Source organism: Sphaerodactylus townsendi, linkage group LG10 (assembly GCF_021028975.2).
Source record: "Sphaerodactylus townsendi isolate TG3544 linkage group LG10, MPM_Stown_v2.3, whole genome shotgun sequence".
NCBI classification, from domain to species: domain Eukaryota; kingdom Metazoa; phylum Chordata; class Lepidosauria; order Squamata; family Sphaerodactylidae; genus Sphaerodactylus; species Sphaerodactylus townsendi.
In genome coordinates this window covers 1,586,815-1,607,947 of record NC_059434.1, presented here as the reverse complement: position 1 = coordinate 1,607,947, position 21,133 = coordinate 1,586,815, and the positions used below count along the sequence as shown (strand labels likewise).

At 47.2% G+C, this 21,133-nt stretch overlaps 1 protein-coding gene across 1 annotated transcript in view; it reads left to right on the top strand.

Annotated features, from left to right (window-relative positions):
• ACOX3 (acyl-CoA oxidase 3, pristanoyl) overlaps positions 1–21,133 on the top strand; it is a 77,616-nt gene that overhangs the window by 41,177 nt on the left and 15,306 nt on the right. The window contains exons 7-13 of the mRNA XM_048509537.1: positions 7,409–7,505; positions 8,985–9,167; positions 9,682–9,804; positions 10,440–10,560; positions 11,862–11,984; positions 14,925–15,038; positions 19,403–19,518. Of these exons, the coding sequence (XP_048365494.1) occupies positions 7,409–7,505; positions 8,985–9,167; positions 9,682–9,804; positions 10,440–10,560; positions 11,862–11,984; positions 14,925–15,038; positions 19,403–19,518 (877 nt within the window). The remainder of the gene's footprint in view (positions 1–7,408; positions 7,506–8,984; positions 9,168–9,681; positions 9,805–10,439; positions 10,561–11,861; positions 11,985–14,924; positions 15,039–19,402; positions 19,519–21,133) is intronic.

The window sequence follows — 21,133 nt, the reverse complement described above, 5'->3', positions numbered from 1 at the left end:
GGTCAGTGGGCTCCTTGCTGCCCCTTTCTCGGGAGCACACTGTGCATTTGTATTGGGGAGGCCCTGGCAATACACACTTCAGAGGGAAATGTGAAGATTTGTGCAAAAAGAATGTTGTGTGCCATGGGGACTTGCCTTATTTACACTGCTCCCATTCAGCCGATTTTCACCAAGGTTTTCTGTAGACTTCTCACATTCTGACTCTAAACAAATAAATAACAGGATAATAACAGGACAAATGTTGCTTCTGTTATCAAACACAATGTTACGACTTTATTGGACAGCCAAGAAGCTTTAAATCATCTCCACGTTTCCATAATGTAGCCAACTAACTGGGTGTTTTTTCCCCTGGGTAACGTTTCACTGTATTTCCCTGAGCAACAGGTATGTTGACACTTTGGTTCTCTCTTTGCTAAAAGGGGTCCTTTCCCGCTCTTCCTGTAGTCGGTGTGTGCTGCAAGGGCTTGCCAGGCAAGAGATAAGCAGCTGTTGTGTTTGCAGGGGTCCCTCCGTCTTCCCTTGTGGTCTCCCACTGAGCACCACCTCTGCTTAGCTCTGGTGAGGCCCAGGCTGGTCTGGGCTGCCAGGGTGGCTCATTTCTTATATCCAACTTGAGAGAACAGCATTGGTTGGATTGACTGAGGCCATATACACAGCTGCGTGTGCATGTAACAATGTATACACTTAAAAATGTCTCTGCCTGTTGTTTTCAATATTGTTATTGAAATGAGATAAAGCTCTTGGGGTACTTTAGAGCACAGTCCAGAGGGGGGCGGTGAATCCCCCACTGGATGTGGTGCAGTTTTGTGCCGACGGGGATGCCCACCCCACCACCATAAGGGGCACCCTGCCAGCAATTGAGGGCATCCATGCCTCCAGGGGGTGCCAGAGAGCCATGTGCAGAAGTGCAGGCAGCCATGGTGCTTGTCTGGTGTGCAATCGTGCGCCAACGGGGGAGGGGTCTTTCCAGGGGCAAACCCGGGATAATGCCAACTGCAGGCAGATTCCACCAGGCTTTCCTCCCCTGGATGCTACAATTTTCAAGGTTCCAAGTTCCTTTACCCTATGCGACAGCGGCAAGAGGATTTTGTGGTTTTTGTGCTGCCAATGCTGCTGGGAGGCCCAGTTGGAGGAGGTGCAGCTGCAATGCAACTGTGCCTCCCCTGGCTCTAGAGCAGTGGCTCTCAGCCTGTGGGTCGGGACCCCTTTGGTTCGCCTAAGACTCTCTGCATCAGTGTTCTCCATCTGTAAAATGGATAAATGTAAGGGTTGGGGGTCACCACAACATGAGGAAGGGTCGTGGCATTAGGAAGGTTGAGAACCACTGGACTTGGGCTGCAGGAGTTATTTTTCTGTCCAGTAGATGGTGCACTTACCTTTCTGGGATAATGTTCTTAAATACAATCTCTTTTATCGCAGCTGCTAGGTTTTCCATAGTAATGAAGGTATATCGTAGCAAAATTAATACTGGCTTTGTCCTGTAGTGTCTGAAACTCTTGTTCTAAAAGCTGCTTTTCACTTGGAAAAAGATTTCAGAAGCAAATAACATTTGAAGGGAATCTCAGGAGAATCCCAAAGATAATATCTTTCAATTAGAGAGCTGAGGAAGAATATGATAGGTGAGGCTATTAGTGTCAGGGTTGAAACACAGGCGAGACCAGAATTTGAGAGTAACTAGCCATGCTCTAGTAACGAGTAAGTGCTGTCCCACCTCCAGACAAAGTGCAGTATAGGGTACACAGTGGGGAAGAATATTTTGTATAGGAAAGGGGATTGTATCCTCTCCACATTGGAATTCCACTCATTAATCCACAAGGGGATCCCATATAACAGTTGAGAAACAACTTTCATGTTGAAAACTTTCAAGGCAGGTATAAACCTACTGCCTCTTGTGAAAAAGAATCTCTCAACTCCGGCCACTGTGGAACTACACACTTTCACAGCAAGATCTCTCATGTTTGAACCAGTGGGCTTTGTGGTGGAAAACAATCCCCAAATATTGTCGAAGGCTTTCACAGCTGGATTCAACTGGTTCTGGTGGGTTTTCCACGCTGTGTGGCCATGGTCTGGTAGATCTTGTTCCTAACATTTCACCTGCATCTGTGGCTGGCATCGTCAGAGGTGTATCACAGAGGGAAGTCTGTTACACACTGTGTCCAGAGAGAAGGAAATGTTTGGGGTATATATTGTCCATGTCCCAGGGTGGGGAACCAATCAGTAAGTGTTTGGGTGGAACTTGTTATGCAAAGATGTGGTTGATAGTATTGTATTGTGGGTGGGGCTTATCAATCCAGGGAGTGATTCACATTTTCATGCCCTGCAGCAGCAGCAATAGTATTGGTGAATGCAAATCCTGTGTTTGGGTGGAGTCCATTGTTCATGAATTTAGCATGCCCTTGGGGTTTGCTTTTGGTGTTTTTAAGTACTGGTAGCCAAGCTTTGTTAATTCTCAGAGTCTCTTCTTTCCTGTTGAAGTTGTCTTGGTGTTTGTGAATTTCAATGGCCTCCTTGTGCAGTCTGACAAAGTAACCTTCTGAATTGTCCAGGATTTCAGTGTTTTCAAATAAAATGTTATGTTTTGTTTAAGACATGTTCTGCAACTGCAGATTTTTCAGGATGGTTAAGCTGACAGTGTCTTTCGTGCTCCTTAATACGAGTCTGAATGCTGTGTTTTGTGGTTTCTAAATACTACTGCTGCTGCTGCCGCCGCCGCTGCTGCTGCTGGGCATGAAAATGTGAATCATTCCCTTCTCACTGGACACAGTGTATAACAGACTTCCCTCTGTGATACATCTCTGAAGATGCCAGCCACAGATGCAGGCGAAACGTTAGGAACGAGATCCACCCGACCATGGCCACACAGCCCGGACAACCCACCAGAACCAATCCCCAAATATTTGCAGAATTTGACCTGTTCAACAGGTGCACCATCAAGTATCCTTGAAGTTATTAGAAAACACAATCACTTTGGATTTAGAAGGATTGATGAATAATGAATTCCTGGTGCAGGACTCACTACACTTAGACAAGAGGCTATTTAGGCCGACGCTTGTTCTGGACAGGAGCGCTGCGTCGTCTGCAAACAGAAGGAGTGGGAGAGGCTCATTTCCACAGCTAGGACAGTGCAAATTAGCAGATCTCAAATCCAGAGAAAAATCATTAATGAAAAGATTGAATAAGAAAGGGGCCAAAGCACAGCCTTGTTCAACGCCTTGGGTGGATGGAATCTTTGGTGTTAGTTTTCCCAATGGGGCACATCTCACTTGACAAGAGGTATTGGTATACAAGTCTTTGACAAGAGCAAGCCATCTGTCATCTGTACCCATCTTCAAGAGTTTCTCCCAAAGAAGTTTCCTGTTCACAGAATCAAATGCCCCCCTGAGAATGCCATAACTGATATAATAACCAGTGCAGGAGAGGGCAAAAGCATGACAAAGGAAGAACAATAGGTCTGTTCCACAGGATCCAAGAAATCAGGGGGGGATGTGAAGCATTGTTTGGTATGCTGAAAGATCAACATGGAAATAGGTTGTGGTGGGTTTTCAGGGCTGTGTGGCCGTGATCTGGTAGATCATGTTCCTAACGTTTTGCCTGCATCTGTGGCTGGCATCTTCAGAGATGTATCATAGAGAGAAGTCTGTAACAGTGAGCAAGGAGGATATAAGATTCCCCTCCAGCAAGGCCATGCAGATCCTGCTTGTGTTCATTGTGCTGGAATTCATTGGTCTTTGTCCATTCTGTATTTGTGTGCTCAGATCCACAAGAAGGATTGTGTTTGGCAGTGCCAGACAAATCTGGCCAATTGTGTTAAACCCAGTTCTGCTGCTTTTGATCCATGCTAAATTTTGAGCTATGCTGCAGGCAGACAGGAGCTAGAGCGTGGCCAGGTGAACTGCCCTCTGGACGTCCACATCCACAGTCAGAAGATCAGGCAGGCAGGCAGGCTGAGAGCCAGCGGTCAGAGGGAGACCAGGCACATGGAGTTTGCCAGGAAGTGCCCTCATTGCACGCAGGCAGAGCCAAGCCCAAAGCAGGGTTTATAGAGGGAGTTCCAGTTACTGGGGCTGGGACCCTGCAAGGACTCAGTTCTCCTCCGATGCAGATGCCTCCATCTCGCAGGGTCTTCTGCCAGACCTTGCAGCCATGCCAGCGCTTCTCCTTGGACTCTGCAGCTGTAGCCTCTGCCACCGTCTCCTTTGCACAGCTGGCTCGTTCCTTGGCTCCTCTGAGATGCCTAATGGCTCTCCCCTTTGAACAGCATCAGGCTCTGCCTTGGCTTGCAGGGAAGGTCTTGGAGCTGGCTCTGCTTCCTGGACCTCCTTGCAAAGAGCTTTTGAGCTATGGTCTCCCTGTGTCTTTTGTGCCTGGTCTCCCTCTGACCGCTGGCTCTCAGCCTGCCTGCCTGCCTGATCTTCTGACTGTGGATGTGGACGTCCAGAGGGCAGTTCACCTGGCCACGCTCTAGCTCCTATCTGCCTGCAGCATAGCTCAAAAGCTCTGGCCCCACCGTGTCTTCAAGCTCTGCAGCAGAGTTGTCAGTATCCAGGGACTGGTTCATGACATGAACTTTCTGGTAGAACTGGTAAGAGTTGGTGCCAAGTGAAACACCCTCCCTCCTGACAAGCATGCTAAGTAAGGCCGTTGACAAGGTCCTCCATGACATTCTTACAAGCAAGCTAGTAAACTATGGACTAGACAAGGCTACTGTTAGATGGATTTGTAATTGGTTGACTGATCGAACCCAAAGAGTTCTCAACAATGATTCCTCCTCATCATGGAGAGAAGGGACTAGTGTTATTCTGTCTTGGCTCAGTGCTGTTCAATATTTTTACCAATTACTTGGATGATGAAATAGAGAGCATGCTCATCAAATTTGCATATGACACCAAACTAGGAGTAGCTAACTTTGACTCAGAGGACAGGGTCAAAATTCAAAAGGACCTGGGCAGATTAGAGAGCTGGGCCAAAACTAGCAAAATGAATTTCAACAGAATAACACTAGTCCCTTCTCTCCATGATGAGGAGGAATCATTGTTGAGAACTCTTTGGGTTCGATCAGTCAACCAATTACAAATCCATCTAACAGTAGCCTTGTCTAGTCCATAGTTTACTAGCTTGCTTGTAAGAATGTCATGGAGGACCTTGTCAACGGCCGGTGCTACTATGAACGGCATTATTGTAAGCATATTCCACAAAAGGTAGCAGGTCACACCAATTGTCCTGATGATAATTGGTGTAACAACGTAGGTATTGCTCTAATGTTCTGTTGGTCCGTTCCAACTGACCGTCGCTTTGCACGTGGTAGAGGGGGCGACAGCTGAGGTAGTTCCCAACAGTCCCAGGAATGCCTTCCAAAACTTGGAAATGAATTGCGGCCCGCGGTCTGAAATCACCTTATCCGGAGAGGAATGCAAACGATAGACATGTTGTATGAACAACCTGGCTAGTTTGGGAGCGGAAGGAATGGTGGGACATGGAATAAAATGTGCCTGTTTGGAAAAAAGGTCCACCACCACCCACAACACCGTGTTTCCGTGACTTTCCGGGAGATCCGTAATAAAATCCATGGATATGATCTGCCAGGGTCGGGCAGCTGCCTGAATGGGTTGCAACAATCCGTGGGGTTTGCCCGGGATGGATTTAGCCTCCGCACACACTGGGCAGCCTTTAATGTATGATTCAATGTCCTTGCGCATGGAGCGCCACCAGAACTGACGACGAAGCAAGTGCAGCGTTTTCAAAAATCCGAAATGTCCCACTTGCTTGGCATCATGGCCAGCCAAAAGGACCGGCTTCCGTAAAGGAGGCAGGACGTACCAACAGGCGCCCCTCCTCCATACACCCTCTTCCAAACGCAACAGAGGGTCAGATTCCTCCGTGGGAATGTCTCCCCGTCCCGCCTCCTCCAATTGATGAAGGAAAGGGGAAACGACGTCCGGGATAGCTGGAGAGGGAGGGGGGTGTTGGGCTGAAGCTTGTGATCGGGTAACCGCCAATCCGAGTTGAACAGGGGAGAGAATGGTGCGAGGGATGGCTCGTAACAAAGAGTCCGTCCCCTTGGGTAGGCGGGACAAGGCATCGGCTAATTTGTTATTTTTTCCCGGAAAGAAGTGAACCGAAAACGTGAATCTAGAGAAAAAATCAGCCCACCGCAACTGCTTGGAAGACATTTTCAGGGGGGTGGAAAGGGCTGCCAAGTTTTTATGATCAGACCAAACCTGGAAGGGTTGTTTTGACCCTTCCAACCAGTGGCGCCAAGTGCTGAGCGCTTCTTTAATGGCAGCTGTTTCTTTGTCGCCTACAGTCCAATTGAGCTCAGGACCAGTAAACTTTTTGGATAAGTAAGCACACGGCACAAGTTTGTCATCTTTATTTTTCTGCAAAAGGGCGGCTCCCAAAGCTTTATCCGAAGCATCTACATGCACCACAAAAGGTACATTTGGATCAGGGTGCTTTAACCCTGGCTCAGTGGTGAATGCGGTTTTCAGTTGCTGAAACGATTCTTGACAAGCAGCGGACCACTGGAGAGGAGCCCCCGGTTTGGCAGCCGAAGGCTCTTTGCCCTTGGTGCGTAATGCAGTGTTGGGAGGAGGGGGACCCACCCTCCATTCAGAGGGCCGTCGGCCTTGGGCTAGGCGCCAACTCGTCTGTTCCCCCCCCTCCCTTCCTTCGCATCAGACTGATAACCAGGAAGGGCCACAGCCCTCCTAGGTGTGGTGGTTCCTGCCTTTTGTGTTAACGTTTTGTAATTGAATCACTGTATTGTTTCCTTTGTTTCTATGTTGTAGCTGCGGCACCTTGGCCAGGCGGGGGCAGGTCCAAGGCTGTGGGGATTTAAGATCTATCCCTTGCCCTGTATCCTCAGAAATCGTCTATCATTATGCCTTGATCACCAATAAAGTCTATGGTTTTAAATCTACAGATTGCTGCATTCTGGGACTAAGGTCTTACATATTAAGCAGGAATTTGGCCACTATTTCCAATTGCTTGGGATCTTCATTGTTCAAGAGATGGTTCAATCTAAAATTAGGGGGGCACAGGTAAACCAGTATTGGGGCCTCGAAAAATGAACTAGGTCTGAGATCTGTAAATTTTGGGCAGACTAATAAAATGAGCTCCAGTGACTCCTGAGAGGTTAAGCACATGTATGCTTTTTGTGCGTATGTGTAAAAAATCTTGTTTCCAATATTCACCTTTCAGAGTTCTTTATCTCAAGAAAGAGTAATGAGATAAAGAACTCTGAAAGGTGAAAATTGGAAACAAGATTTTTTACACAAAAAAAGTTTAACCCTTGATATGTTTTCTATGAGGAAGTCTTTGTGTCTTCAGGCTGTGCGTTCAGCCTTTGATTTAGAGGGCTCCTGGATCCCCATGTGTCATCTTCAAGAATTCCATACTTTATTGACAGGTTTGCTATGTTTCACAATGTGAGGATACCAAAGGAAAACTTGCTGAACCGAACTGGAGATATCACAGCTGAGGGGACCTACACAAGTGCATATAAGGTAGGCGCTGTGCTTCCTTACCCTCCGCATGCCTCATCGTGTCCCTGCTTAATCTGAGTCTCAGCAGGATTCCTTGTATTCACTGATCCTTGTAGTTCTTCCTTGCATGCTGTTCAGACATTTTCCATTAAACCTGTTTACAATAAATGAAGATTAGGAGGTTCAAACATCATATTGAACTTTCAAGGTAATGCAGGCTTTCAAAATGGCCTGCAGCCAGAAAACAGTGTGTGTGTGCGTGTGTGTGTGTGTGTGCGCGCGCGCACGCGTACATGAATACACATATAATATGCTAAAGCAAATATAAAAACCACATGAGAAAGCAGATATTTAGCAGAGATTACCCACCAAGGCAAATCAAAATAAAATTAAAATAAACAGCAGCAGCATTTGGAAAACCAGCTGTGATAAAATATCATCAGATTAGGGAAGGCAGCAATGAAGAGCAAATAGCAATAACATGGTACAACCCCACAAATCAAACGTGAATTACCCCATCAGATCAGCAACTACAACTCCCCAAAAAAAGTTTTCAAAATGTCTGGGTAAATGAATAAGACTTCACCTGACATGAAAAGTTTACTAAGCTCAGAGCCAAACAGATAAGGGAGAGGTTTCCCATTATCTGGATGATAGAACTAAAAAGCCCCCTCCTCTTCCAACTGCCACTGGACATCCTTGTGTGAGGCATATAACTCTAGTCCAACCTGGATTACAGAATGGATAACTGTGGCCAAGCCTTGCCTTCGAGGAAGAGTCGGTGAAACCCAATGGAAGGCACTGCTCCCCATAGATGCAATTTAGAGCCCAGTCCAGATGGGAGGGGGTTAGGGAGAGGGGAAAATGGGTTGTGGGAGTAGTGGGGGCTCATGCCAGTGTGTTTGCCCATCCCGCCAGCATAAGGGTCACCTACACACTAAGTATGCTGGCAGCCAGGCTCCGTGGCCCCCAAACCCAGTAGGACCCACTGCTCTGAAGCTATGCTATCATATCAGCCCAGTGGGTGGGGATGGGCCGGGGCGTTCCCACAGGTGAAGCCTACTTTAGTCTGCTTCCACTGGGGTTTCCACCTGGGAATGCCCCCCTCCCCAGCCGCAGACTTCTGCCATCAGGAAGTGTGGCCTAAGTCCTTTTATCCAGTGGTTTTTTTCAGTTGGCCAAGGGTTTTTTTTTTTGTTTGATTGTTTTTTTACTTCCCCTCTGGAGTTTCTGACCACCGTGTGCTCTGGATTGGGCTGGTGCACTTCTGGCAGCTGCAGCCCAAGATCTAACAGCACCTCCAGATTTACTCTCTTACAAGGAATACAGTCACTTCTACAGCAGGCTGACTATCAGTGACCAACTGGAGCTCTTGTCTGGACTGAGCTGCACTTTGAACTTTGTCTGTTTTGCCCAATTTGTTGTTAATGGGAAAAGCCTTCGACTGGGGAAAGTTCTTATATCAAAACCTTTGCATCTGTGTTTTTCTGTTTTACCCAGGATCTCAAGCAGCGTTTGGGTGCTTCTCTTGGTGCTTTGTCTAGCGGAAGAGTTATGATTATAGCCATGTCAGTGGTCAACTTAAAGCTTGCTGTGTCAATAGCGATTCGTTTCTCAGCTACTCGGCATCAGTTTGGGCCAACAGATGAGAAAGAGATACCTGTTCTTGAATACCAAATGCAGGTGAAAAACAAACTTCTGTTAACAGGTGGAACACCTGATGAGCATCTAGAATAGACAAAGGATCTGGTGTCAACTTAAGATACTGACACACATCGTTCATACTCTCTAGTACAGCAGTTTGACTTCGAAATGCCACAAAGTTGGCTGGCACGCACTGGTAGCTCTTAATACCAGCGAGAGCCTGTTTGTGTCATGAGCAAGCAGACTGTTAGGTTGGGAAAGGGGCTAGTGAGGGAGGTTTCCATGCTGCAGTTATCAAGGCAGAAGACTCAGAATTGGCCCAGCGGGTCTCCCTGTTTAACGAGGGGGGTTGTTCTTTTCTCCCTTGGCATATGAGTGCCTAAGAATACTTTTCACGCTTTAGCAGCATGAAGGAGTCTTGACTTCATAATGGATTACTGTCCAAATCACTTTTCTGGCATGTTGCTGATTACCAGGATTTGCTGAGACTCATCGTTAAGAAACTGTGCAACTCACATTTTAATCGCTTATGTCAATTCCATTTTTATTCCAGCAATGGCGGTTGATTCCTTATTTAGCAGCTGTCTATGCCTTAGACTATTTCTCTAAATCACTGTTTATGAACTTCATCGAATTCCACATTGGCCTTATAATGAAGGACAAGAGTCCACGGCAGGTAAGAGATTTCTCAGGTGTAACTGGTGTGAAGAAACCCCTTCAGTGGGTCAATCCTTTTCCCCTTGAGGAAAAGGATTCATCGTCTGGAGCCTGGTAGCTTCCCCTGTTCTTTTGAGATGGGATGGAGTGAGAGATGCCAGAACCGCTGCCACAGCTGAAGGCTTCTGACAGCTTCCAAGCCCTGCAAATTCCTGCATCTCCCCGCTCCCTTTCTTGCTCAGGTTCTCATGTCCGTAATACGCTCCACTGACCCATTGTGATGGAAGCGTAAGAATGGCAGAAGGATCCTTTGAGGCCTCATTCCCTTCCACTATCCCCTTTCTCAGCAAGGAGGATGGTCAGTTTTCATGGGAAGAGAATATGCAGCCAGAACACACGACCTATTCCCCTTTTAGGGGTTTCCCAGATGGCTAGAAGCCATCATTCCATTCACAAGCTAACCTTAACCAATAGGGGTGGGGGCATAGATGGGAGCCACTCCTATTCCTATGGCCAAAGGGGCAAAGGCCTTTTTTCCACAAGGCCCTTTTCTCAGTAGGGTCATCTGATCAATGCCACAGCCAACAAGCTCTCTTTTTTGGACCAGGAGTTTTTGTATGTTGACTAGTGCATTTTTATTCTTTTCTGTATCAGATTGAACTTGGACGTGAGATACATGCCTTGTCTACTTCAGGCAAACCACTGTCCTCCTGGCTCGCACAACAGGGAGCTCAGGAATGCCGAGAAGCCTGTGGGGGTCATGGCTATTTGACTAGTAAGTCAATTATTTCATCAGCTGCAGAGATCTGGACAAAGGGTTTGCCTGGTGAGGTTCTGTTTGAAGTTGTCAGGAGAGGGCGGAGCATCTGCTTTGCATGAAGAGCATCCCAGGTCCAGTCCCCAGCAGCATTTCCCGTGACGAGCATCACATAGGGAGTCAGGTGAAAGAGACCCTGAGGGAGCCACTTCCCATCTGAGTAGACAGTACTGGTCTTGATGGACCAACAGTGCGATTCAGGATAAGCCATCTCCATGTGCTCGTGGCTGTTCATTCTCATGGCCTTTGCTGAGGAGAACAGAGTAAGGTGATCCCCCCCCCCTCCCGCGCAAGCTGGACCCCAATGGGAAATGTTCTGCTGACATAGCTGGTAGTCATACAAAAGATATGGTGGGCCTCTTGAATTAATAGGCCAGGCACATTACTATTAATGGTCAATTTAAAGCTTGCCATATCAGCAGCAATTAGCTTCTTGGCAGCCACCTGGGCCAACAGATGAGGAAGAGGCCATGGGGCCTATTTGGCCTCAAGGTTTCCAGGTGATTTGAGAGATAGGGAGGATAGGGGATTAAGATAGCAACAGTGGAGGAAAACGTGGGTTGAGTCCAACAGAACAGTAGAGCACACTGGAAAACCTATTCTGTGGTTGTGAGGGCAGTTCAGAAACAGGGCTTCTTTGCCACCATCACGTCTATGAAGAGCCATCTGTAAACCTTGAGGCCAAATAGGTCCCAGAGTCTCTACTTGACCATGAGATCTACAGAAAGGAACTCTTCTCAGGGAACCAGCATCACTCAGAGTTGGTGATGGGGACATGGAGGGCTTTTTCTTCGTGGTGCCCCACGTCCCTTGATGCAAGAGTGACCACATCCCTGAGAGTTTTCTGCAGTGGGTTACAGACCCTCCCTTTCTGGAAGTCCTTTGATTTAGCATAGTTTCCAGAGTCTTTTAGGGGAAAGTTGTATCTCTTCAACATATTATGAATAAACGCCTGAGAATTTGCAAAATCTGCTCCGTATACATTCAAATGTATATTGTAAACTGCTAAATATGGTCAAAATGTAGTCTAGAAATTAAAAAGAAACATACATATGTATTCTTTTACACTGCAAGACAAGTCTTTGACCTACTTGTTTCTTTCGTGGGCATACCTTTTGGTGACAGATTTTACACTAACATAGAGCAGTCTTGAGTCTCTGAAAAGTAGCGCATCTGTAATTTAGCAATGCATGTACCATCTACTGAGACTGCAGTCTGACATCTTAATGTTGTTCTCATGTGTGCGTTTTTTCCAACAGTGAATCGTCTGGGCGACATCCGCAATGACAATGACCCAAACTGCACATATGAAGGAGACAACAATGTTCTGCTGCAGCAAACCAGCAATTACTTGCTGAGCTGGCTGACTGCCAGAGGCCAGGGTGAGTGTGGGGCACTCGAGGGTACAGTGAATCTAGTGAAAGACAGAGGAGGTCTGTCGGCGGGTGAGAATGAAGGACGTCAGCAAAAGCAGCTTCCTGTTGGTGATGTGGCCTTTTGGTGGCTGCAGATGACTGCAACTCCAAATTGGGCTCACCTTGCACTGAGCTGTACTTATCAGCCTGACTATGCTAGAAGAGGCAAATTCAGTCACTCCTTGTCAGCTTTTCAGCCCACGTGCTGGTGGGTGGTCCAGTGCCAAGTAATGAACCATTCCTGGTGCTATTTTGTTTGTGCCAATTACCTGTTCATACTCAGCAGATGTGGTATCACCTTCAATTATTCTGGCAGAGCAAGGGGAACTTCAAGTCAGAACCTTCGATACTTAAGTCATTTCTGACACCAAATTTGCTTCAAGGTACACAACAAGTTCTCGGATACATCCAGCTGGGGTTTCAATTCTGCTTATTCATGCTATGGATTATTCTAGGGATTTGAATAACAGCTCCCAGTTACTTCACTCCCTCACAATTGGGTTGAAAATCCACAGTCACTACAATATGCTTCTGAATTACATGTAATTTGCTACTTTCTCATGTTTGTTCTGTCTCAAGCTTGCTACATTTTTCACATATATAATAAACATACATCCTATAAACGAAACATCTTAAATCAGCTGCCAGGTACAGCAGATAATATCCATCTGAAAACAGGCCAGCATTTTCCCTCTTGAGTGTGAACAGTTTGGTTTTTAATGTGGTTGATGATTGGTATAGTGTTGTTTTGACACTTCGGCCACTGTGTCAGTGCTACCCTCTAGCGCAGTGTTAATTTTATTCTGGTCAAATGATGCCAGTGCTGTCCTACTGCTGGCCTTGCACAGATGAATGCGTGGCAATGACCAATGAATGCGCACGACCCCAGTGGTAGAGCTACAAGGGGGTGGGATGGGTGTGTGTGTTGCACCGGGTATGCGCCTGGAGCGTGTGAAAATCGCCCTGGCCCCACCGCTCCTTACCAGGCCTGGCCCGTTTTCAGCCGGTAGAAAAGGTAAAGGGGGGGGGGGGTTTGGAAAAAATGGAGTGCACCCTGAGCGCACTCCTACTCAGCTACACCTCTGCCTGACCCCCTGACATCACTGTGTATGCAAGATACAATCTAGCAGGCACAAGAACCCACAGCAGTTGGGACAAGCCCTAGAGTGCCTGTTGCTGTCTTCCCCCACCACTGCTTCTCTGTGCTTGACATGAATTCACTGCTCTGTACCTGTCGAGAGCTTGCAAAGGTTCAGGAGGCCAGGTAGAAGCAATGTGGCCGGCCCACAAAAGTACAGCTGGCTTCATGCAGGACACTTCTGCTGGTAGCCTTGTTCTTGGCCTTGCAAATGGCCTGTTTTGCATGGGGAGAGTCCTGGCCGCTGCCCTCGCTGGAGGGCTGTGGGGGAATCCATGACAGGCATGGCCAACAACAGATCACTGCCCATTGTGGGCTGAGGAGGGAGTGATGCTCCTCCACTTCTGACATCTCTGCCTGCCTTCCGATGTGATGCTGCCACTGTTGAGATGGGCACTGAGCTTTCTGGGGCAAATGCCATTGGAGGGGCTGCCGCCAAACTTCCTCTGTAGTGGTCGTCTGTCACGTTCCAGGAGTTTTGATCTTGGCAAGGCCGTAGCGGTCATAGCAGCAGTGGCAGCCTTTGCAGCTAGCATTCGCCTGCAGAAGGGGCTGCGTATGGTGGGAGTTCACCTTCGTGGCCCACTGGACTCCGCATTTCCTGCACAGTGCAAACTTATCCACTGTCCCCTGAGTTGTGGCGTTATCTACTACCTGCTGAGTGAGTGTGGTTTATTCAGCTAGTGCAGTTTTCCTCTTGTGAGGAAACATTCTGCTCACACGTGGTTTCTCTCTCCCTTACTTACCTGGAGGAAATACTAGTCCGTACTCCCTGGCTGGTCCAGACTAGCCACTCTTGTCAGACATCTTGTCAAAATGGCCAGCAGTCCCCATTCACAGTATCTAGACACCTTTTCGTAGCAGGAGGGTGCTTGACTTCACCCAGCGTTGCAACACTTCCAGCTTTGGTTATCTCCCTTTCCCTCTCTCTGTCTTGAGGCAACGTTGGTCTCCTCAACAGCCCCAGCCCCTCCTGGAGTTGTTCTGCAAGAGTCCTTTCCGGGGCAAAATGTCCTTCCACCAGACTCTTCTGTCTTGCACTCTCTTGCCTGGCGGAAAGGCCAGGCAAGAGAGTGTGCTTGCATAGTGCTGTCAAATGGCCAGGAATCCTGTGCTCCACATTGGTTGCAGAAGGAAGGCGGCAGGGAGTGGAAGTGTTTGAGTTCTTTGGGAGGCTGGGAGGAAATAGGTCTGAGTCCCAAGGCAGTGCACTGATGCCCCCCAACATACTCCCAGTGTCCCACCCCCAATTCTGCTCTTGCTTCACAGCCCTGTCCTGGCAGTGTCATGGTTGCCCCAGCCTGACATTGTGTTGTGTGACCTCAAGATAATTGTGACAGAGATCCCTGATGCCACTTGGATCTCTTGGGTCAGCTGGTTTGAGGGGACGACTCTTCGTTATGCCAGCACAAGGGAAGCATAGGATGGCTTGGCAGGTTTCTCAGCCACTTCTGTGTGTTCATACCGTAAGCAACCATTGGAGCATGGCTCTCATTTTTAGGTTTCAAAAATGCAGATTTTTTTTAAGTTTCCAGCTTAGACCTCAAGACAGTCTCCTCAAAAAGGAAAGAAAACCCCAAAAGTATGACTGTGGTGTTAAGGAGAATGTATGCTTGGCCCTGCTGAGAAAACAGCTTTCTAGGAGGAGATTGTCTCAGTGAATGCATGGATGAGCTGATTTATAGCTCTCATTGACTTTCAAAGTTGCTGCTCCTCAGACCTTAACGCAATCTGAATTGGTATTTGAATTTACTTTTGTTGCTGTTTAGATAGTGGTCCCATGACTTCACCACTGGGTTCTTTAGATTATTTGGAAGGCTACGACCACATCCTTCGCCAGAAATTCACAGTGGCAGATGTTCATGACTGCATGGATTCTTCAGGTAACTTAGTGCCCTTTTCTCTTCCCATTTCAATGACTGTGTCTTCAGTAGGTTCTCTTTTTCTCCAGATTTTTTAATGTTTGCTGCTTTCAGAGTGTTGCAGCCGTGTGTGTGTTCTGGGAAGATGCCTGCTATGTCCTTTGTGATCATTCACTAGTCATTGGGGGTGGGTTCAGACCCACAGGGCTTGAGGCTTATAAGTCATGGAACAGAAGAAATACTTTTAGACAGACCATCGCACACCATCTCCTAAACAAGTTTACTAGGAATTAATGTGCTTAAGACGGCATCCTTACAAGTTTTCAATGTTTTCAAATTTTCAAACATAGAATTATTTTTAATTGCACATTTAAGTGGGTTTTAATGGTAAGACCATCAGTGCAGACTGCATTGGTTGTAGAAAGGGCATATTGAGAGATCAAAAGGTTGATGCAAGATATCTAAAAGCTCAGTCAAGTGAATTAGATTACCTGTGACTGCAAGAGAATAGAGGCAGCAAGCATATCACTAGCCCCAGGGGAGAGGTACCGTCATTAAGACATGCAGATCCCCGACGTGGTGGTTTGGAAGAAGAAGAAGAAGAGTATATCCTCCTTTCTCCCCTGTAAGGTGTCTCAAGGCACCTTACAAACTGGTTCCCTTCCTTTCCGTACAGCAGACACCTTGCTGTAGGTAGGGCTGAGAAAGCTCTGACGGAACTGTGGCTGGCCAAGTTCACTCAACCAACTTAATGTGGAGGAACAGGGAAATACACCTGGTGCACCAGATTAGAGTCTGCCGCTCACATGGAAGAGTAGGGAATCAAATGTGAATCTCCAGATTAGAGTCCACCGCGCAACCACAACACCATGCTGGCTCTCTTGAGCCAGACCACCATTTCTATGGGTGCCAGGACTTCCAACAGGAATTGGGAGGGGGGAGGGGGGACATGGAATATTAGAGCTTCTGCAGGAAGCTCTTCACAGTGCTGTGAAGCCAGACATCCTTGCACTCATGGAAACAGTAGTCTGAGGCCGAGCCAGCAAGCCCTACTGGTATGTCCATGAGAGGCGTGGTCACTCCTTGGTGCTGGACTTGAGTTCACAAAGCAGTCAATGGGTTTGGGAAGTCTGGAGTCAAATTCCAGTTCTCCACACCAGTCGAATGCAGGCGCTGGGGTTGGGGGGGATTTGTTTCCTCCCCATACAAACCAAGGCTTGAAGCCTTAATTTAATCCTGGTTTAATATTCTGTTTTGTGGGGAAGACCCAAACCCCAGTTTGTCCAGGAGCACTGCACTGTGAGCCTGCTCTGAGGCTGCCCAAGCCCAGAAGACACGGTAGGACCTTGTCCCCCTCCAGATAGGCCCTGTCACCAGCTTCCCATTCTTGGCCATTCACTGACTTCCAGTGTCTGGGAGGCTGAAGGTAGCAGAGGGACGGAGGGGCTGCGTGAGAGCTTGCCTGGGCTTCTAGGCAGGCCCCTCTCACTCAGCCCAGTGCTAGACAAGGGTGGGGCTATTTGAGAGGGCTTTTGAAAGGGGGACGGAGAAGTGGTCTGCTAGTGCCCGTTACGCCTGTGAACATGGACTGTGGCGTTCAAGATGTGTCAACACGCTTTGTAACTGATCTGTTATATGTCAGTAGAATATGGATTAGAGCGAGGCTTATCTGAAGGGGGGAGGCTGAGATGGAGGATAGGTTGAGGATTGTCTGGCTTGTCGGCTGTGGAAGGAGAGAGGGCCTCTCTGGTGTAGGCTAGGACTGTGGGGGGATGTCAGGGACAGGACAGGATGTGTGCTGGTCCCACAAGGATGACACAGGAGGACTTCAGTTCCTGGTTTATAATGTTAAAAAGTACTCAGGACAGCTTATAGTATATGAAAATATCAATGACCTTTTACATCAATTGAAAAACAAATCACAAAATGAATGCAAAAAAAACCAAACCACAGGACTCCACCCAGTGGAATCATAATCCTTAAAAACCAGCAACCATACAAAAGACTCTCCCAAATACAACAGCATTTAATACGCAAAAGTCTCTAAAATAAAACTTGGCATAAATCAAATCCCCTTTGGAGAATCATCATCCTGCCCTGCTTCAAAAAAGAATTGTTTTGGCTCCCCTTTTCGGGGCCCTCCCTGTTGGGCCCAGGAGTGCTTCCTCACCAGCCTCACCGAGCGCAAAGGTCTTTTGCAGGGAGCACAGCCATGATTTCTGATCCACAATTGCTGAGAGCTCTCAGGGTCAGCACCAACATTTTGAGGTGGGCCTGGAGACAAACTGAAAGCAGGAGCTGGGGTTGAAGGGGCAGGAAGCAGAATGTGGAGGCAGAGAGGAAGCTGTAAGAGGTCTCGGACCTTTAAGCCAACGAACTCTGAGGTATTGATCAGTAGTGATTATTGAGCAGGCATCGAAGTACCACACTAGAAAAGCCAGTTCTGGTGAAGCTGGTATTCACAGTCCCCTTTATCCCCAAAAGGAGCCCCCCTCCCATTCTCCCAGAACAATCTTTGGCGCCAAGGTGCCCCAAGGTCGCAAGCAGATCGTGATTTTGGCTCATTCCGCACATGCAGAATAATGCACTTTCAAACTGCTTTCAGTGCTCTTTGAAGCTGTGCGGAATAGCAAAATCCACTTGCAAACAGTTGTGAAAGTGGTTTGAAAACGCATTATTTTGTGTGTGCAGAAGGGGCCAGAGAGCCACCTGGCTTCCTGCCCCACTAGATAACGGATGTACCTCTTTTTCACAGGACCCAGGTGTCAGGGGAAAGCCTAGTTATCTACAAAGTGTGTGAAACCACTGTGTCTTGCCCCTCCAGCATGGCACTTACTGCAGCAGAAATGTCTTCATGGTCTCTTGGCTGTCCTTGTGGGAAAATAGGAAGGCCGCCTGAGCTTCCCATAAGAAACAGTCCTGCCCCAAAGTCACCCACAGATCGCTGACTTATACTCTGAATGAACAACACAACCCCGCCCGTAGTCTTGCTCTGGGTGCAAAGTTTCATGATTGATGATAGGACGAGGCAGTCTTATCAATTTCTAGAGCAGTTGCAGCCCCCACAGGACTCCCTTAATGGTGTGAAGTAATGTTGTGATTTGTAGCATTCCCTAAATGAGGCAGTGACCAGATGGAGTCCGGTCTCAGCAGAAAGAGAATGGTCATGCTTACTCCAAAGTAGACAAAGGTACATAAAATTCTTTGGCTCATATGAAAGTGAGTGCCAGTGTAAAGACCTCACTAGATCTTCCACGGGGCACATCAGGGGTGTAATGAGGCACCAGGACGTTGGTGCGTGCAGGGGATGCATTTTTAGACATATCAGCACCAAAATTGCAGCGTATCATCAGGTGACTGTCCTTATGCTAACCCCCAGGTTTGGTGAGGTTTGGTTCAAGGAGTCCAAAGTTATGGACTCCGAAAGGGGGTGCCCCATCCCCCATTGTTTCCAATGGGAGCTAATAGGAAATGGGGCTACAGTTTTGAGGGTCCATAACTTTGGCCCCCCTGAACCAAACTGCACCAAACCTTGGGGGGTCCCATCAGGACAGTCTCCAGATGATATCCTGAAGTTTTGGTGCCGATACATCAAAAAATGCACCCCCTGAAGGAACATCCCAGAAATTTGCCCAAGAATCTTTGTTCTGCATTGAGTTTTCTGCATTGCTGTCAATGGGGGTTGCTGGCTTTGGGGGGGGGGGACATTTCTGAAGGCACAGTCTCAAAACTTTCATGGTCTCATCAGGAGACTGCCCTAATGATACCCCCCAGGTTTTGATGCCCCCTGGGCAGCTGCCCACCTTACCCAATGGGCATTACGCCCTTATTGACAGAAATCTGCAGACATAATTTAGCAAATCCATAAATTTCTTTTTAAATTTGAAGTGGTCCAGTGCTGGTTTACCAAGACGGTACACACTGTGTCTTTCTTTGCTTGCCTTCCAAGTTAAACTGCTTGGCACGTCTGCCATTTCATTCCTGGAAGGGTTATTTTCAGTAATTATCTTGTGATCTGTATCAGATGTTTTGAGTCATCCTGTGAACAGGGAGATCGGCCCCTGGGGGCTGCTTAAAAAAAACTCCTAATCCTTAATTGCCTTGGAGGATTCTACTATCTAGATTGTTCTCTGTGTCCATGTGCAGTTTTGTGTCTTCCATTTCTGTCATTTTAATGAATAATTTCAGCAGGGAGAGAACAACCAGCCTGCTTAAGGAAACACATTGCTTGGACTTGTGTGGTTTTTCCAACATTGTCTCCATAAGACACCTGAAAGGAATGCAGAGTTTGTTGCAGGCTATCTTCATACTTTGCTCTTCACTTCAAGATGATGATTTCAGATTCCTCAATGAACACATGAAACACTGACACATTCTTTTTCCAGTACCTCTAACAGCGTACAAGTGGCTGGTCTGTTACTTGCTTCAAGAGAGTTTCCAAAAGCTGAGAGACCAAGAACAATCCGGTTGTACTGAGTTTGAGGCCAAGAACAACAGCCAGGTAAATTCCTTGAGTTTGGGTTTGGTTTTCTTTTGCTTAGTTTTCCCCAGGACTACACTGCCGGCCTGTCTCCTTTGCTTGGCCCTTGTGCCCCCACTCCCAAGATGGCTGGCCTTTCAGAATGCAGGAAAGCTGCAAGTGCTATTTGACAGTCACAATAGTGTGATGTGAGTGGTGAGCACTCCAAGGACAGTTCTTTTCCTGGGTTGTTTCTTTGGGGAGAGACAACTGGAGACATAGGGCATTCTTGCAGTATTTGCCTTATTTAGAAATCTAAAGGTACACACCCATGAAGCTTTCTTATACTGAATCAAACCATTGGTCCCTCAAAGTCAGTGCACACAAACTGGTAGCAGCTCAGGTAAAGGTCTTTCACATCACCTGCTGTTTGGTCTTTTTAAAAAATGGAAATGCCAGGGATTGAACCAAGAACTGTCTGCATCCAAAGCAGAGGCCCTTCTGCTGAGCCACCGCTCCTTCCCAAAGTTCAGATAAAGCACAGGTGTGTTACAACTCCAGACTTGTTCAATAAAAAAAAATCAGTACTTTGAAAGCAGAATTCTTATTTATTGGATACACATGTAGAAATGCTGTGGACTTATAATGTCAGAACTGAGCACATTAGAGCAGGCAAAGCATTATAACCACCAACATAGATACATCAGGCCAACAACCCCCCTTACCTTTCCTGTGGCGGGAAAGTACTGTCACACACTCACACGGACCTCAGATGTGAGAAATGGGATGAAAACACTCCGTCTCAATCCCCCTCCACTGCAGCTGCAGAAACAGATGAGAGCAGAAAGGTAAGCATTCCCAAGGCTGCTTAAGCATTAAGTATTCCATAGAAAGAAATATGGCAGGACCCAGGCTGAGATGTTAAGGGTCATGAGATTGTGGAAGCAAAGTGGCACTCCTACTGAACAGCAGATCCCAGACACAGAGAGAGGGAGATCCTTCTTCACCACCATAATCCCAGCTTCTCTTCCTGTCCCTGCACTTCCTTTAAACACAAATATTCACTTGCAATGTAGCAAGCTCATCTCTTCCAGACCATGACCAGAGCAGGCTGAAAAAGACTCTAGTGATCATGTGAAAGGCTAAGAAACTTTATTTTTAAAAACCATGGAATTTGAATTAAATATAATCATCATCATGAAGCCAGCACACCTGTGTATCATTCAGTTTTCCTGCTGAGCAGGAGGACCTCTTTGGGTGATTTCCACCATTTGGCAGGGAGGCAAGAACTAGGCTTTCTTCTTCCTGTTTCTTCTAGGATCTGCCCCTTCCCTTTCAGTTCTTTTCTTGCCTTTAGGGAAAACAAACATTACTTAGCAAGGCTGTCTGGAAGTCACTTCTCTTTTCCTCTTTATTGCTTTGTTTATCTTTCCTGTATCCTCTCAATCCTCCTGTCCTTTTCTTTTTCCTTAGTCTGTTTATTCCTCTCTCCTTCAGTTCCCTGATTTCTGTGAGGGTAGGGAGGGAAACAAGTGAAAGCTTCATCTTGAGATCAGAGAAAGATATCAGACCAGTCCGATTTTATGGAAGAAGATGGAATGCAGCTTACTAGTGTCCCAGAGGGGATGGGAGAACCAATTCCAGTAGGCATGACCTG